Source organism: Homarus americanus, unplaced genomic scaffold (genome assembly GCF_018991925.1).
Source record: "Homarus americanus isolate GMGI-L3 unplaced genomic scaffold, GMGI_Hamer_2.0 scaffold49667, whole genome shotgun sequence".
Taxonomy (NCBI): Eukaryota; Metazoa; Arthropoda; class Malacostraca; order Decapoda; family Nephropidae; genus Homarus; species Homarus americanus.
This window is the reverse complement of record NW_024738608.1, coordinates 8458112-8477444: the sequence shown is the minus strand read 5'-3', so window position 1 is coordinate 8477444 and position 19333 is coordinate 8458112. Positions and strand designations below refer to the sequence as shown.

At 42.1% G+C, this 19333-nt stretch overlaps 2 protein-coding genes across 3 annotated transcripts in view; one reads left to right on the top strand and one right to left on the bottom strand.

The window, feature by feature from the left end:
• Nucleotides 1-1910: 1910 nt before the first annotated feature.
• On the bottom strand, nt 1911-15298 carry LOC121874247. The gene is made up of 4 exons (XM_042378333.1): nt 15126-15298; nt 7231-8111; nt 6411-6552; nt 1911-3051 (listed from the first exon to the last, which is right to left on the bottom strand). Exons 2-4 carry the CDS (start codon nt 8107-8109, stop codon nt 2933-2935), a joined length of 1140 nt encoding a protein of 379 aa, XP_042234267.1. The 5' UTR covers nt 8110-8111; nt 15126-15298; the 3' UTR covers nt 1911-2932.
• The window catches only part of LOC121874246 (EF-hand calcium-binding domain-containing protein 4B-like), a 20619-nt gene continuing 14801 nt past the window's right edge, over nt 13516-19333 (top strand). The window contains exons 1-6 of one of the 2 annotated variants that reach the window (XM_042378332.1): nt 13516-13586; nt 15105-15273; nt 17613-17724; nt 17969-18143; nt 18278-18455; nt 19165-19275. In XM_042378332.1, coding sequence (XP_042234266.1) covers nt 15127-15273; nt 17613-17724; nt 17969-18143; nt 18278-18455; nt 19165-19275 — 723 coding nt within the window. In that variant the 5' untranslated portion in view covers nt 13516-13586; nt 15105-15126. The other variant, XM_042378331.1, reaches the window with a different exon arrangement.

Genomic DNA, 19333 nt, shown 5'->3' with positions numbered 1-19333 from the left:
TCTACAAAGTTGGAGAAGCCTTTGATGATTATGACTAGGAACACTCAATGTGCAAAGTGGAAACAAAAACTGAAAGGCCATAATGAGGACTACTGTGATCACTAGATATTAATGACAGTTTTATTTAAATAAGGTAATATCAATACTTTTTCCACTCAGGTGGGGATATTTTTATGTACCTTTGATAAATGTCCTAATTCTCTGACTGTTTTCAAAATAAATTCTGAATTGGGGTACAGATACTATGAAACAAGCGCTGAGCAGGGTTACAACTAATTCATAGATACATTTGTTTTGTTAATAAGCTACTTTATTTAGGTTGTGACGACTCATTCCCCTCTTCACTCATAACAACCACTTGCTCCAACTTGACACCAGGAGAAGAAACTGCTTCACGAAGCTACTCGACCCCAGTAAGCACCTATCTGAACCAGTTTCCCATCCGACTATGAGACGAGCTATCGAGGCAAGTGTGTGTGCCTGGTAAGAGGTAAGCTCAGTTTAGTCTCTTTTCTGCGGCCTACGGTGTCTCTATTCTCTCGGAGTGTGGGCGCAAAATTGTATTACGGATTACTGCTGGTGATGGTTTGCTGGTAGTGGACTACGGCGGTAATCCCTGGTTCCTTGTGGTTGGCATCGCATCTTAGACATGCTACCACCGAGCTGCCATTTCTATCAGGTTTTTGTATTGCTGTATGGTAGAGATTTTTTCTCCGTAATATGATGAAAATTTCTATGAGAAATGCGGCTTCTTGGTCTTTTAATAAACTCTTGGCTTTAAGTGAAACTGGGTTCCAAAGGCATGATTGCTCGTTTGGGACAGTTAGGGATATTTGAAAGATTTGGCCAAGAAGAATGGAAAATGAGTCAACTGGTGTATATATAAAATTATATAACTGTCACGCTGAATAATTAGAGTAGGATGATCCCTCCACACCCCTTTGCGAAAGGGCTTACCATTCTCTCCCAACTTCCTCCACACCGACTATAAGTCGTGCACAATATAGACTCGCCTTTATACAAGTAAGACATCCCACTTGAGAAGACCTGGCTATGGGCCTGTATCTGCGCCTGTGAATATACATATAAACATTACCTGTATGTATACAGTATACCCACTTGCACTTTATCCATATCTGTGCGTAGCCTCTTGATCTATCCGAGTCACATCATTGTTTAGGGCTGTGTTAATACGGTAAATTTATTTTGATTGTTGACTCCATGAATATGTTTTGATGCAGTCCCCAAATTTAGAGAGGCAGGAAATATTTTTTAATAGCTGGAACAGGAATATTTGTAGTAAAAAGGGAAGTTTAATAATTATTTATTGTCATTATAGTTACAGTATTGCACCTGATTTCCTTACATATCTATCCTAACTTCATATTTTTTGTCTTCACTCGGCGCCGTACGCTCACAATATTCAAATTTGAAACGTACGAGTCTTGAGTGTAATTAGTGAAGAAACGCCACATAACGATAGTTAATAATCAACATCATCAGTAGTATAGTTAACAACCAACATCATCAGTAGTATAGCATTTTTATTTTTCCTGCAGACTGCCTGAAGTGAAATAGCGCCTGTAGAATGTATATACCTTATAGTCACTGGTCAGTAGTGGTTAGACAAGACAATGCTGAATTTTATCTGAACTAAATGATTCAGATAATCGTTCAAAAAAATATTTTATATAGTTGGAAGATGAATGTCTCTGAATATCTGTCTACATCCAGACTGAAATGTGATCACTAAAAAGAGATGAAATAGGTTTGAAAAAACTGGCCATTGGTCAGAGGGGTCCAGCCCACGAGTAAGCCCCTTTGACCCCCAGAACACAATTCTGAAGTCGATTAAATATATATATATATATATATATATATATATATATATATATATATATATATCAGCACCAAGTGTCTGGTGTCGAGCTGAACGAGGATTAACTAGTGTGGGAAATGCCTGTCACCGTTTCGACCAAAATAGGGAACTGCAAGCTTACGTAATCATAAGTAAAATTTTACAGAACCCACTATGAGTATTGTGGATATATTTTGCATAATTTGAGATGATTTTTGTCGTGCCAGGCACTTCAGAGAACATAACAGGTTTTATGTCCAACAAATTTCTTCTCAAGTCTTGTCTCCCACTGGCTGGCTCCAGGTATTTCGTGCAATATGTTCTCAATATCTCCGTCATCCTGTTTATTTACCCATACACACATCAGTGATATCAGCCTCCGTCTACTGCTACTCATGTACTTCGTGTCAGTACGTATAACAACCACCAAGTGTTTTAGGTTCATGATGTCAAGACCAGAAACATACCGTTGATCTTGTCAGTGTTTCACAACTCATGCGTGGTTCAATGTAGCCTATTTATCTTTGCTATTATAAAGAAGGAACTAGTTTCACTAATACTTTGTCCACAGAAGAAGGTTTGTGGAAGATCAAAAGATATTTATGTTTCCAAGAGAATACATGAACTTAACATATGGCTTCCTGTGACTGTCTTGTTATATCTGACTTGTTTCAAATGGTTATCACGGTAATTATCACCCCGTGTCTAGAAATATAAGTTGATATTTTTATTTAATCACAATTTTTTTCTTTAAAAAATTCATCAAAAGAACCGACCCCATGGAGTTCCTTGAGAATCTAGTAATAATGTTCACAATGCATAATTGGCAACTCTGTTATGGATATACAGTGGAAAATTAAATTTTTTTTAGAATTTCACATTATCATTTCATAATGAATAACATTATCAAACCAAAAAAGATCTCGTGTTGGTTTTGTAAAATTATATCATATTAACTCACGTAAGTAAATTATAGGATTATTTCTAGGAAGAGTTGAAATGCGAGTCTTAAGCGTTGACACTCGACGTAAATGCTCACAACAGAGTTTATCATACATGAGGCGCGATGGTAGCCTACTTCCCGGCGCTGCGCATGCGCTGTTTGAGCTGATGCAGTTTTGTGAGGTAGTGAGCGTTGTCCGTCTTGATGGAAGAATAGGTGGTGGCGATGTAGTCCGGCAGCTCAATACCCACTGAAGAGGAAATGATGAACATATTAGTCATCTCTAACTGGTGAGATGTAGATCTCGTAATTTCTAACTGTTGTTGTCTAATGTAATGATCTAACTCAAGCCTGCTAGCACTCTCAGACTTTTCTCAGATTTGTCTGCACAGAAGTTTACGTAGACAAAAATGAGCTGCGCGTTTTTCCTGCACAAACAGCTCAGTTCGCAACAGATTTCAGAGCATGCTTACCGCAGAGGAAGAGCTGCTATCTATTTGTGCTCTGGCATGTGTAGTGAAAAAAGTCGACTAAAATAAGCTGAAAAGAAATTGGTTATCCAGAAAAAAACTAATTTATCATGTAATTTTATTAACAGGATTACAACTGGAGGCTAATGATTGGTATAATTATCTTCGAATTTGCGAAGAAAGATATTTTTTTTTACGGGGATTATCCCACTCGGGCACAGGTCACTGACCCACATCGAGGCCTGGGGGGACGAAAATGTAATAATAATAATAATAGTAATAATAATAATAATAATAATAATAATAATAATAATAATAATAATTCATTGTAAATAAAATTATAATACAAAATACAAAATTTTAAATAAAATAATAATGATAATAATAATAACAACACTGTAATAATAGTAATAGTAATAATAATAATAATAATAATAATAATGATAAAGAACCACAAAGAAATACAAAATGAAAAGAAAAGATCAAAAGTGAGAAACAATATACTGTATGTATGTTGTGTTGTCAAAGTAAAAGAAACAATTGAGACCCTGCAATTGTGTGTAAATGAGGCTGAAAGTCAGATCAGCAACCTGGGACTTGGTCACAATTTTCGTGATGCCATATGGCAGCAGGGTCTACCATTAGACAATACATTATGCTTCCAATATCTTCCCAGGCGGTAGTACCTCCCTGTTTGATTGCTGCCTACTACATACCGCCTACCAGCATTGCTAGTGTCCAATATAGGCTATTTTAGATAAAGAATATCTTGATAAATACTAATGAAGATTAAAGACAAAGTGATAAATTAAAGAACAACCAGATAATTTTTAAATGACACTATTATTTTCTTTAATTTCCTTTTATAATCATTTGGAATAATTACAAATTTCATTCATTATCACATAATGTTAACACTACTGATACTACAGAAAACTAAGCAACTGATCTAAACTAGCCTAAGCACTAGCTGTTTTTTCTGCACAGTCCAAGTACATGCGGGCATCTTTTCTGGCAGGGCTTGATTTTACTGACCTAGCAAACGGTCTGTACAAACCTTCCCTTCACTCGTTAAGATTTCTCTGTGCAGACTTGGTCTCTGCAGATAAATCTGAGAAAAATATGAATGTGTGTAGGAAGCTTTAAAGTACTCGTTTAAAGATCTTGGTTGCCAAAGTGCAATAATACATTTTAACATTCTCTCTCTCTCTCTCTACTTCTTGACTTATCGGGTAAGGTGAAGAGGAACAGTCCAGCAGGGTGGCGCCGGTCGATCGTGTTTTGTTCGTTGTTTTTGTTTACTGTTGTGGCGGGGGTGTGTGTGTGTGTGTGTGTGTGTGTGTGTGTGTGTGTGTGTACAGGCGCGCGCTGCTTATTGACTGTGGTCTGTGTGTGTAATGGGGTAAGGTGGGGGTGGGGTTGAGACGTGGGCAGTGACAAAGTAATGAAATGGTTGTTATTTTCAAGGGTGGAAATCGATGAGTGAGAGAATACATTATGTTTTCTGGGGCTGAAAAGGGGTTTTGATTCCGTCGTCGTGGTGCTCTTTTGACATTTTTTACTGTGACGTAGTCCGCAAAATGTGAACATTCAAAAGGAATTTATTAAGTTGATAATATGCTTGACTAGGAAGCACTGGTATTACTGTACGGATTATATATTTATGTGCTTTACTGTATTTTAGAGAAACAGACAGTTTAACTAAGCAGATGGACAGATTAGCAGAAAATGTGTATAGTCAGAGTCACATAAAGAAAACGTGACGAATGACTGACAACAGAAGCACAAACGCACATGCAGGTACTCAAAGCGTGGTTAAGTAGACAGTATGGAATAAAAAGTAAAAACAAGATCAAGATAAAAATCCTAATTGAATAAAATCCCTGGCAGCTGTTTACCAACGGCCAAAACCCCAACACCGCAGAGTAAATAAAGAGGATAAAATTCAGGTTTACTTTAGTCTTAACGCAATCTTAGATTAGGTGAGTTTTGCTCAATAAAGGTTACTGTATATGAGATTATATTATAAGATAGGAGAGGCTAGGCTAAGTTATGTTGGTTTAGGATAGGATGGGAGCGGTTAGTATAAAATAAATAAGGGAAAGATTAGTTTAAGGGGAAGTGAGTGAAATCCAGGAAATTAGGTGGAGTTAGTTTAAAGGAAATTAAATGAGATTAATTTTGGGTGGTCATCTTAGAAAATGTAAGGTGGCACTTTTCTCCCATCTACAATGAGCGGCGTAGGGGTGTTTAATGCTAGTAATGAATGACGTAACGCAGACAACCCAGAACCGCCATGCCCAGCAGCCTCATTAAACAACTCCTATTTGTGTTTCTTTTCAGTGTTGAGGTGAGAGTTAAGGCAGCGAGCGAGGCGGTAATGGGGGAATTATAATGAGCAAAAATGGTCAACACAGGTGAGTAGGAGGCGGGGGAGGGAGAGGGGAGAAGAGGTGAAGGGACAGGTAGAGTGGGGGTGTAAAAGGGGAGTACCTACTGTAGGGGGAGACAGAAAAGGGGTGAGAGTACAAGGGAGGGAAGGAATGAGACATGTAAGTAACAGATGGCAGTGGCTCTCATTTGATGTGAGAACGACGCCCAAGGTAAATGTCAGTCAATATCTGTGCACACTCACTATGGTGTGGAATGTGTGTACACTCATTGCACTCTGGGTACATATTCTGTGAGTCATTAATGCTGATGACTACAGCCACCTTTATTAACACTGGCAAACACCAGCAGTATGAAGTGATACAGTTAGCATATAATATACTGTATTGTGACACACACACACACACACACACTCACGTCATACGTTTTGTGACAACTGACACATGGCAGTAATATCAATATACAGTACATTATATTTTCCAACAATTCAAATTGATCTGTATATAGGAATAATCAGTACTAATACAGTATGCCTAATCTAGCCTAGCTTAATGTAGGTATAACTTGTCCATGTAGGATAGCGAAAGAAATTAAACAAACTAAGTTCTAACTCATATGCTATAACAATATGCACGAGAAGTTATTCCTGTTCGGCGAAACGTGTTGCATTTATAACTAAATTTCTGTTAGTAAGAATTATAGTTAAGTTTACTGTTTAAAACAGAATTAAAGAAGGAAAATGACTCACGGTAACGCTTGGTGGGCGGCCTGGTGTACCATTGTGGTGAGAGAGGGAGGCGCAAGGTTGTGGGGTGTCTCCTGACGTGATGCGCGGGACGCTGACGTGGGGCACCAGTCGTGGGGAGGCGCGACAGGTGTTGACCTAGGGCCTGGTGGTAACAATGAAGATAGTGAGTGGGTGTAATGGTGATGACGGTGAGCGTCGTGGGAGTGTTAGTGAGAGGAAGGTGAGGAGGAGGATGAGCGCATGGTGGTAGTGAGAGGGAGTATGGTGGAGACAGCCAACATAATGAATTATTCTGGAGCTTCACTGTGTTGTGTCGTGAGGCAGGTCAGTGTGTGTCAGGTGCCAACAATATAGGACTTCCGCGAGCCCAAAATTACGAGGTTTTATGCTCTAATCTATAATTCATTCGTATTAAAATTATTAACTTAACTAGTAAATAGCCAAATTCACAAAACCTTAAAAATATTGCCATGGAAATCTTGATAAAAATAATACGAGTTTTAATTAATATATAACCTTCTAATAACTTCCTACAGAAGACCTGGAGTCTTTATACCCCCAAAGCATATTAAGATGTATTGCATTGATCTACTAGAAGAGTTTCCCAGACTTTAGCTGCGTCTTCCGCTCTTTACATGTCTTAGTCTCTGACTCACTAACTCATTCCCTGCCCCCCCTAAGTTATTATTTGAACTTTCTCTTATTATATTCAGGCTATTGTTTGGTAACACCATTCCTGTATATAAAGGCAAACAACTGTACGGTATATAAGCTTCCAGCACACCGCCTGTATATGTAAGCCCTTTCATAGATAACTTACCTGCAGTAGCAGGGAGGGACACCAGGTGTTGTCATCAGATAGGTTGTCCCTGCAAGAGTCACCTGCGTAGCCCATCATCACTTCTTTTCCTTCACTCTCCCCTTTGTTGCTCTTGTCTTGGGCGTTGACGGTGTAGCGATGGGCATCTCCAGCGCTCTGATAGGCGTTATCAGAGCTCTGATGGGCTTTATTGTGAAGGGTGTTGCCGTCGTTGTAATGGGCCTCTCCACTTTTCTTGTTGACAGAATTGATGTTCTGGAAAGTGTGACTCAAGTACTGGGGTAGGAAGTACTCCTTCATGTACTGCCGTGCGTCGGTGTCCTGTGGGTACTGTTGGAGAGTGCCTGCGTCCTGATTACCTGCCCAAGGGTACTGACGGAAGGAGTTGAGGTTGGTGTGTACATTTGCTATGTGTTTTTGAACCCTGTCAGGGATTCCGCGGAAGTACTGTTGTAGGAAACCCGGATCCTGGAGAACGACGTCGAAATACTGTTGAAGGGCGTTAGCGTCTTGACGAATGCTGTTGAGGTACTGTTGCACGACGCCAGGATCTTGGAGGATGTACTCCAGATAGTTTCTGACAGTGTCGGGATCTTGTGGGTTATCGTCCAAGAACTGCCTGAGAGCGTCGTTGTTTTGTTGGATGTCTTCATAATACTGCCACGTATCATCCGGATCTTGTTGGATATCGTCCAAACGCCGAAGAACATCGTCATGATCTTGTATATTGTCTAAGTCTTGGATGATGTGGCTGGGGTGGCTGGCGGAAGCGGCCTGGGTGGACTGGAGGTGGTAGCGGGCAGCAGCAGGAGTCAGGTGTAACAGAACTTGCAGAGTGACGACGGGCAGGAGGACCACACATCCCAACACCACTCTCATGGCTGCAGACACACACATGATATAGTTATGATTCACACTGAGGAACAAAACCAGCTCGAGTGATATCATCCGCACAATAACAACTATCACTACACAGCTTCTAGTAAATTGTCAATGTGATAAAGCTATCTGGGGAGAGACCAAGTGTTCTCTGAAACTGATGATTCAAGGCAAATTAATAATGCAAAGAAAATATATGGATAACCCTCAAGACCTGTCAGAGTAGCTCAGCGTGTTTCTCATTGCTTATATATAAAGCTGGGTCATTGGTGTGCCTCGCTGAACACGCGTAGCTTTTATTTGAAGACAAAAATAGTGTGTGTGTGTGTGTGAATAAAGAACAGGAGGCAACGGAGCGTAACCACAATCTGGAACAAATTAATGTGAAGCTGGGGGAAGAGAGAGAGAGGGGGAGGGGTAAAGAATAGGGAAATTGGGGGGGAAGAGAAGTGGAGGAGAATTAGTAGTCAGGCTTCACACTCACTCGCCCTACCAAATCTCATTTTGTTTTGTGTGAAGGTTCTCCCTAAAGGACATTGGGGGTTCGGCGGAGGAGGAAGAGGGGAGGAGAGCTACTAGCGTGTTTAAAATTAGTTCTTTACGGCAACACTGGGAGGTGGGTTGAACACGATGAGTTTATGACGGCTGGTGGTGACACAGTGGCAGGTTTGTGAGGTGATCATGTAACGTTAATTTGTGGTGGCGGTGTGAGACTACATGCACGGTACTGTAATCTCTTGTCACGCCTGCACCCTGCCACACACGTCTATACCTTGTGACACACGCCCACGCCCTGTTACACACACACACCCACGCCCTATCATACACACCCACACCCTGCCAAACACACCTACACCCAGCCACACGCGCCCACACCCTGTCATACATTCCCTCAACCTGCTACACACGCCCACACCCTCTCACACACGCCCATTTCTTGCTACACACTCCCACATCTTGTCACACACGCCCTCACCTTGTCATACATGTTCATGAAATGTCCCTTCACGCCCACACCTAACCACATATGCCCAAAACCTGCCACACACACACTCACACTCTGATATACACATTCACACTGCCACACACACACACACACACCTATACTACCACACCCACTCATACTCTGCTATTCACACTCACACTCTACCACACACGCACACACACACTCTGCCCCCCCACACACACTCACGCTCTGCCCCACTCACTCTCATACTCTGTCACACACACTCGCATACTCTGCCGCACACACTCTCATACTCTGCCGCACACACTCTCATACTCTGTCCCTCACACACACACTCACGCTTTGCCACACACACACACTCACGCTTTGCCACACACACACTCACACGCTCTGCTACATACACACACGCTATGTCACACAAACTCACTCTGCCATACACACTCACACTACCACACACTCACTCTCTGCCACACAAACAGGGCCAAAACCCGCAAATGCTCGGCCAACATGGAAAAAGGATGGAATATTTGCTATTTTGCAAAATGACTGGCAATATTGCTGCTCAATTTAAAAAAACGCCAAATAATAGTTTTACCAAGTCATATCATAACTACAAGACTATTGGTGAATGTCATAGTTATGGTAAGTCAAGGTAAGAAGAGAGGATTCGTTGGCCTGTTAACGAACTATCTTGTTCAGCAGTTTAACCACTAGTCATGACGGCCTCACTGGAGGCAGTAGTGAGGTGATGCGGTAACCTCCGCGACACCAGGTTTATGTGCCTGACCTGTCCTTCCCGCGCTCCCATCATTACCAACAGTGCCCGTGTGGTGTACCCGAAACAGAGAAAGGAAAAGCGGACAGTGCATCAAGTTTGTTATCGAGGGATAAGTACGAACGCATTATAAATAGTTTGTATGAACTTGAAAAATCGGAGTCGTAAAAGACTCTGAAAAACTATCGCGTGTTAAGGTAGTATGAAGTATTAGTACAGTAGAAGGAACCACTGTGCGAAAGTTATGAAAATGGGGACTTCTAGAATTGTCTGTGCTGAAGATCAATTGGATATAATCAAAGCCGCTCAACTCGCTCATGGGTATAGAGGCGGAAATATTCTTTACAACAAGTCAAAACATGTTAACATTACAATAGGTCAGATAACACCGTACCAGCAGTGTGTCAATTGAAGAAGACTACAGTAGTGTCCGGAAGTATCTGGTTATTAAGCCAACCGTATCCAACAGCATGTAATTACGATGCCAGGTAAATAAGCAACTTCTGATTTATCTATTTGTGATTATTTTGCTATAATATGTATTGAAACTTTACTGAAATTGCGATGTGTAACCTAAGAAACGCAGTAAGTTGGTTGGGTGAAGTCTAGTCTGACTACTGTTACAGAAAGGTTAAGACGCAACACACCTACAAGCAAATGTCGCTCCAACACAGTTATAATTTACGGTAACCTGTGGTGTAATTGGTCCTTATGCTCGTCTCGCAAGCGAGGGGTATCGGGTTCGATCCCCGGGCAGGATAAAACTATGGGCAAGTTTCTTTGCAGGATTTGTCTGTCTACCCAGCAGTTCACCCCCAAACAATATTTTAATCCACTTCTCCTGGATTTTGGTTAAAATTTGACCAAAAGAAAAAGAAATGGATGACACGGGTCGTCTTTGTCTCCGTTTACTAATGCTGACGTTAGTGTCTGGGTGTGACTGGTTAAGAGCTACAGTGATAAAGTTTGTTCCACAGATCTGTCCATAAAATGAAGGGGTCATATTTTTCCAGTGTCCATGTAGCTGGCGGACTTCATCTCTTGTGTTAACGATAAAGTTGCCATAGTGGAAAAATTAAGTGGATCGTACGTGCGTACGACTTTGGCAAGAGGCCTCGGAAACGCGTTTAATAAGCCCACTCCTGTGAGGGGAGCTGGCTCCCGAACGTGTTCACCTAGCTCCAGAACGACTGAGAAAGCGGCTCCAAGTAACTTATTTTATTTCGGTAATTACAGTATAATTTCGACGTTATTTTATACCAACACTAAATGCATAGTATCGAAAAGTGTGTGGTTGTGGCCTGGTGACTGAACCTTTGCAGTGGCATTTTTCGAGATTGAGGGTGAATTGGGCCCTAGATCTAATAGGCCTTAACCTAATCATGAGGATTAAAGTGTCATAGGTTTGGGACCCATACGGCCAGTTACACTTTACGGCTGATCAATTAAACTGGAAGCTGTACTATATAACACTGTTGTTAATAATATATTAACTGAGTCCTCAACAAAATTATGACAACGTTTTTTAAGAATCGTAACTGGTGTGTGTGTATAGGGGGTGAAGCCTGTATTCATCCTTAAGTCCTCATGGTTAGGGATTACTTTCATTAGGGACGAAGCAAACCGTACTTCTAGTGACTATATAACATTTGTGTAATTATTTCGTGACTCGTCGCCGCCATCCAAGCTATAAATGTTTCAAATGTGTAGTTATAATTTAGGAGTCGGGAGCTGTGTTTCAGGGAGTCGGGAGCTGTGTTTCAGGTTGTGGCAGTTTTAAATGTGTACCTGAAGTGGTTTTATAATAATCCAAGGAACCGTATTTCAGCTTATGACCGCTCTGATTGTGTAGTTGAAAAAGTTGTTTTTAAGTGAATTAAATCGAGAGCCTCGGTGTTTGTTCACTCAGAACTTTTAAATCAAAGACAGCGGGAAGGATGCTGAACTTGGCTCTCTTTTCCGAGTGTATTGTCTTACCTGTGCTAACTGTTTGCTGATGTAGGTGTCCTCAGTTACAGCTGTTGGCCACACCTGCCCACGACAACTGCTACTGCGAACAACACAGCCTGACCCGGCCTCCCGCGCTTTTATTTCCTCCTCTTGAAGGCGGGACTCGTTCCCTGGCCAATCACCGCTCGCCACGTCACCAATGCACGTCTTTCCAAGATAGAGGGATGGACCTGTGACGTAATGTTGATCTTTTGTCTTATTTTTGTATGGATTTCATGTATTTCAACTTTTATTGGAAGAGGCATTGAGCGAAAATGTGTGTTTAAAAAAAAGTTCCACCCACGGGGGTCCCACCAAATGGACCAGTCGGCAGGCGTCTAAGTTCTTTATTGTTGGCAAAAAGTAAATTATTTTGTAATAAAAGTTAAAAAGAGCCGGAGGAAAGAGGTGACTACCTGAGCTCCAATACCGGGTGAGGGACCGTGGGTGTGCTCTTGGTGGGGGACGGGGAGTGACCCCCTATTCATCAGCGTCGAAGCAGTGGCAGGCGGAAGTGTTCAACTTCTACCCTTATCTTTATTACACACACAAAAAAAAATAGTCACCGCCGTAAGACAGGACGACGCATATCTTAAAGGATTGTCAAGGAGATTTCCAGTGTTTTGTGGTAAAAACCTTTTCATTATTATTTTTGTTATTGTTTATTATTATTATTTGTGATATTCAGGATGTGATCTACGTTTTTTTCACGATTCAGGCCAATAAATACTTCTTATTTCCTCCTTCATCCTTTCATAATCGCCACTGTCGTATTTGATCCTTGGCCTGCTCTCATCATGTGCCAAGTGTGTAACGTGGTCACCATACCTTCCTCATTGGTTATGATAAAGTCCAGCGGTTTGGGTGTTTGGGCCTCTCTATAGTGAAGCAGATGTTTAACATGTTGTAATAGAAAATTGTTTCTCAGAGTTTCTACAAAAATAATCACATGATTAGCAAGGTAATTTGATGTAATTTCGTTCCTCCAATCGATGTCGCCATAGTCCAGTTCCCCATGACAAGGAGGTGGGTAAGAGTTCGAGCGCTATTGCTCGTAGGTTGCAATTCGGGTACCTACATATGCAACCAACAATAAGTAAGTCACTTCCCTTCAATTTAGTTTTTCACTACTTAGACCTCAAAAACCTCCTCTCCCTGCGCCCTCACCTGGCCTGGTTGAGGGTGTTGGTTGTCATCGCTGGTTGAGGGTGTTGGTGGTCATCGACGGTTGAGGGTGTTGGTAGTCATCGACGGTTGAGGGTGTTGGTAGTCATCGACGGTTGAGAGTGTTGGTGGTCATCGTTATATATTGTACGATGAATGACTACGAAACTATCCGAAACGGCGACGAAATCCCTCAAGCAACGAATGTACCACAATTTACCCCTCCCACCCAGTCCCTCCACCCCAATCCCCCCAACCCTACTCCTAAACTTCCCACTACCTCTATCCCAACCCCACTCACCCCACACCCACTCCCTCAGCCCCACTGCCCCACCCCATCCCACTCACCCCATCCCACTCCCTTCACCCCTCGACCTTGGCCTGGTTGGGGAAATTAGTTAACTGTGTTGCTGCCTGGCCCACACACCTGCGAGGAGCCACACCTGCGCTCACTTGCTGCTTAATACCAGCACCTGTGGCTACCGACGGGCGCTCCTGGGGTGCCTGTTAGCTGGTCAGTAATGAAGGCTCTCTACCAACCTGTTGACCGATCACCTGCAGGGGCTCTACATTATAGCCGTAGTATGCATTGATTTTAGAAGTCTTCACTGGCGTGCAGGAAGTGTTCTAGAGCACGTTGGTCCATAATCACGGCCCGTTGAAAACAAGTGATTGCGTGTGTTCAAACAAATGTGTGCTCTGTGATTAGGAAATTACGAACATTCAGAAACGAGTGTCGTCGAGCGTTCACAAACATATCGTGTTCAGCGAGTGTTTCCGGTCGTAATCAGTGTTCATGAGATTCAGAAACGAGTGCATCGTCTTCAACAAGTGCGTATTTACAGGCCATGTTCAGTGAGATTCAGGAATCTGTAGACCGTAATTAACAATAAGACTAGAGATTAACTAACACTAAAATGATAAAGGCGGTGATGAGTATGGGGGGATTAATTGGCGAATTTTACTTGGTCAAGTTTCACGCAAGTCCTGCCTCTGTAACCAGTTACACACAGTAATTTATTCACACTTTTTGTAAAACAGACAAACTTTTAGAAAATACGAAAGTAAAGAAACTTGACATAAAGACCAATTTGATAAGCGAAATCGCTACGCTACTGTGTTTCAGACACAAATCAACCATTCCTAATAAGGCCTAACCTACAATAGCTTATCCAGTGTTACTTTGACTAGGTGAGGTTTATTAGCTTATGTTCGTTTACAGTAATATAAATTGGTTTTCAATATTGTAAAAAATTATTTTCAGAAGCTTCATTAATTTCACGATATATCTGTGTCCCATGAAATCTTAACATCTGGATAGACAAGCTGGATAGACATTGTTGGTTGACTTCTTGAGAGGATACAATAGTGAGCAGATTACTAATGTTGACATACAGTCACTCATTAACTTTTCAACACTCATTACCATATCAAAGGCCGGGGTCACCAGACGGGTAAGTCCCCTCTCCTGCTCAACGGTGCTGTGACAGGTGTAAGAGGGCCAGGAGTGTTGGGTGTGCAGGGAGCGAGAAGAGGGAGAGTGTGGGTGGGAGAGTGGTGAGAAGAAAGGTAAAATGAGTGATATAGGAGGGGTAGAAGATGCGTAGTGGTGGCTTGTAGGAAGGAGTGGGTAGGTGTAAGAGAGAGGGCGAAAATGAGGCTATGAGTATGAGGGAGGGTGAGAAGGAGGCTATGAGTGTGAGGGAGGGTGAGAAGGAGGCTATGAGTGTGAGGGGGGTGAGAAGGAGGCTGTGAGTGTGAGGGAGGGTGAGAAGGAGGCTATAAGTGAGGGAGGGTGAGAAGGAGGCTATACTTATGAGGGTGGGTGAGCAGAAGGCTATGGGTATGAGGAAGGGTGATAAGGAGGCTTTTGGATATGAGGGAGGGTGACACGGAGACTATGAGTATGAAGGAGGGGGGCAGGGAGGGTATGAGTATGAGGGAGTGTGACAGGGTGCCTTTGAGTATGAGGGAGGGAGACAGGGTGCCTATAAGTTCAAGGGAGAGAGAGTGTACATGGGCGAAGAAGCGAGATGAACTTGTGAAGATAACATTCAGTACCTCAGTTTGTTGTGGTTCACCAAGTTTCACCACTCGCAGACACCTGTAGGAGGCGCTCACCATGACGGAGCAATGTGTGGGCGGCGCGGGCGTGGAGGAAGGCGTGGACTTCGGCGAGGATACGGACTCTTGGGAGGCGCGGGCGGTGGAACTTTTCACATTGTGTGACAGAGAGTGTAAAGGTTTCGTTACCAAGAGGGACCTTCAGGTTAGTAAGCTGTGTGTGTGTGTGTGTGTGTGTTCTAGTATATGAGTAAGTATACTAATACATGCACATGTGTGTAATATATGTGGGTGTATATTTAGACAGGTTGTGCCTTGAATACCAACACTTGTGAAATGATTTGTACTGCACATGAAACTTATATAGAAGGAAATGAATGCATGCAGGAAGTAAAGAAACGCATGTGTCCATGGAGTATTAACACTGCTGAAACATTGTGGAGTGGATGAGAAGGCAGATCATGCAGGAATAAGATATAGTAATAAGTTATAATAAAGAGACAAAACTTGACGACAGCGGAAATGGTACTCGAAGTTCAAGTGCATTAGAATTAAGTGTGTGTATCTATGTAGGAAAATATACGCATCCTTGGGAACAAAATGTGTGAGCACAGGTATTAAAACGTTAAAGTAAATTGCCTGGTGGGGCGAGTAATTTAATGTGAACACCTGTGCCAATACTATCACTACTGACGCTGCCTCCTGATGACCGACCACGCGTACCACCTCCACCATGCTAATTATCCCCACACCTTACCTGTGACAGTAACTAATCATTGTCTGATTACTTGTAAGAAACTAAATGCTTAGCCTCTGCATGTGTACTACTAGAAGGGACTTTGAAAGAGACGCAATTTCTAAAGGGGGAACTCTCGAAATTTGAAACCTTTTGGAAGGGAAATTTCTTGGACGAAGAGTTAATGCAACCAAACCCAAAAATAATGTGCCCACTACCAAGACTTCAGGGACTCTGCCACAGAACATGCTACTCTAGTTGATATACATCACCATCAACTTCAGAGTAATACCGTGTCCTCGTGTTCTTGTCACTCACTGATAAAATTGTAACGGAGTTGAGGAGCCATTTCGGTGAAAATAACAGCACCATGAACGGGATCAACAGCTTGAATACCAGAAATAATACTTTCCTCAACATCTGAAGTCATTTGTTGAGCATTACAAGTTAGTCGGGTCGATGGACTATGGAGTTTTTTAATGAAGGAATATATAATTTATTGGTTTATCTTGACTCCTTATGTTGTCTGGTGTTGTAAGCCATTTGATGTTACCCTTGAGCAATCTTTTCTAGGAGGTTTAATTCAAGATGGCCGCCAAATCATCATTTGGGACTGATCTAAGCTTATATACATCAATACACCAGGAGAGCTGATCTTGGACTGTATTCCTATGTTTTCTGTGTCTACTGACTATATAAGATTTCATTTTATACAAATGTATAAGTGAAGCAGTCATCTTAGGCTTTAAGACGGTCGCCGTTTAGAGTGACACGACTTGTATTTGTCCGTATCTCTGGCCTCGATTGGCATACAGTAGAAGGTTCATCTTGGGATCTATTCCAATGTTTTCCGAGTCTATTGATCCGATGGCACGACATACAAAGGTGAAGGAACATGAGCCACGTTTGGTGAATACTGTACTGTACTACTGTATTTACTCTGAAAGAAACTGTAGAGGCTTGAACTCGGGAAGCACTATTATATGATTGGGTTATATTGTCAAAACCTAGAAATTGTTCATATACAGTACAGGTTAGGTAATTGTCAGTAATGGAAATGGAAGTCTCACATGAAGCACAAATAAAGCTTTAATGCATGGGCATGGACGACATTTATTATGTCAAGCTGTGTCGGTATGAATGGTAATAAAAATATTTATTTACCGACTTAATTTCAATAATTAAATAAAAAATAGATTAGACTCCTTCATCTAGAATGTACAAAAGTAAATAAAGTCATCATAATATATCATCATATTCTCTAAATTCAGCTGCCATCATCTCCATCTTGTTATTTGATCTGAATCTTAAACAAATTTGAAACAATATAATAATTATTGGAGTGAAAAACCAAGTTAGTGTTTTTGTTCAGTTTAAAAGCTTGTATCATTGTGTTAAACATTGGTCTAGGATATTCATTTGAAGAAAAAACTATTTGTAGATGTTAATTTTGAGATTGAGTACAGTACAGAAAATAAAAGTACACTTTCAAATATCTCTTTATTCGTTAATCATATCCCATACGTTTCCTTCTGTTTCCAAAATCAAACTTTGCCTTCCCAAGTCTATCTCTTTGCTCCCTCTTCCTCTCAAGCCTCTCCCCCCTCTCCCTCTGCCGCCTCCCAAGCCTATCTCTCTGCCACCCCTCCACCTTCCCCTCTCAGAATTCTTGAGTTGCCACTGAGTCTCCGTCTAGTATTAAGGAAACTGCCTCAATCTAGTACTAGATATAAGAGGAGGGAAGTGACTGTGACGTTTCTTTAGAAATATTCATTCTTTGTCATTTTTGTCATCGATCTTTTCAACAGAGACTGTGGGGTGAGCTGCCACTGGACCCAGACGAGTTTGAGCGTGTGTTTGACTCTCTGGATCAAGATCACAATGGCTTCCTCTCTCTCGAGGAATTTACTGATGGTTTCGGTACTGTGTGTGAACCTTGGTGTTGTGTTTTATAAATACTACCTTATAATAGGGTTCATGTCTGCCTTCGCCTTGCATACTGATAAAAATTCTGTAGTATATCTATTTTACTTAAATGAAGGCTTTCTGAAATACAAGTACAAGTATCGGTGTTTAGCTGATACACTCTTCTGGGAACGATATCATTAACATTTTAGGCAACAATCTATGTGTGGGAGTGGGAGTAACAGAGGTGTGCCGTCAGGTTCACACCTGGGTCTGGTGGTGGAGTTCCGGGCGGAGTCGTCGTCCAGCAGCGGATGTGAGGGTGAGGCTGAGGCTCAGAGGCAGCAGGAGCAAGAGGTTAAAGAGGGGATCATCAGTACCCAGCAGCTTGACACCATCCTGAACAGCCTGGCCGGCCAAGACCTCGACTCAAAGTTAGTCACCTGACGAGGCTGTAAACTGGAGTGTAACGTAGTAATGACATGAGGCTTAAGTTTAACCTGGATATGGGAACAACTGTTTATGACGTAAGGTTGAGCATCTGGTGTGAACTTCATTACACTTGCAGTTCGGCAGTGGTGGAGGCAGTGTGGCGGGAGGTGTGTGGTAGTGGGGATGGCACCCAAGAAGACGCCAGGCTGGAGAGACTTGTGGCAGCACTGCTTCAGGAGTTGTCCCGGGTTAGAGCTGACCACGCACACCTTGAAGCTGCCCTTGCCACCAAGACCGACCAGTACAACCAGCAGGTCAGTATCTTACACCTTCACAAAATGTACTATCTTGACCTCCTCTTACATCATATAACTTCTTACAGTCTTAGCACCTCTCCCAGTGTCACTGCCTCTTACAGCTTGTCACCACTTACTCACAGTACCTCTCTCAAAGTCAGTACCTACCGGTGTGTAACTTCTTGTCACACACTGGGTGCTCATGTTTGCTTTAAAATTAACATTGTGTAGGAGTTAAGCGTATTTATTGTGGAATAGTCAGAGCAGGTTATTACCTACCTGTGATTGAAATTAACGGTGACCCCATTCCTACAATAAGGTGTTAATTTGAAGTCGAGTCTCTTGAGACGACAACGCAGATGTCACTGTATATTGCCTCCTCGGAGTTAATAGGATTATCTTCACTTCCACTGTCAGTTCACTGTTGTATTAAAGACCTTAAGAGTAACACGTTAGTGGTGGCAACAGTAACTGTTAGCACACCTCATACCTCTGTAACACTAAACAATCGAGGCAGAAGATATCGGCGAAGAAATTTTAGAGCTGTAACAGATATCTCAACCGTCACGCCATACAACATATTTATGCAGAAATAATTTAAATTATTTCTTTACACAAGGAAAGCAAATGGATTTTAAAGATTTAAAATTTTCTTCGATGTGATATTATAATACAAATTAGTATAAGATTAAGTTTTAAGGTGGAGAGAATTTGTGTCTTGGTGCAGGTGTCGCAGCTGTATGAGGAGTTGGAGACACAGATCAGCGGGGAGGAGACCCAAGCTACCAAGGAGCAAAACCAGAGGAGCGCCCGAGCCCTTGCCCTGCTTGAGGAGGAGGTGAGGAGGGTGGCAAGAAGGGAGTGTGTGTGTGTGTGTGTGTGTGTGTGTGTGTGTG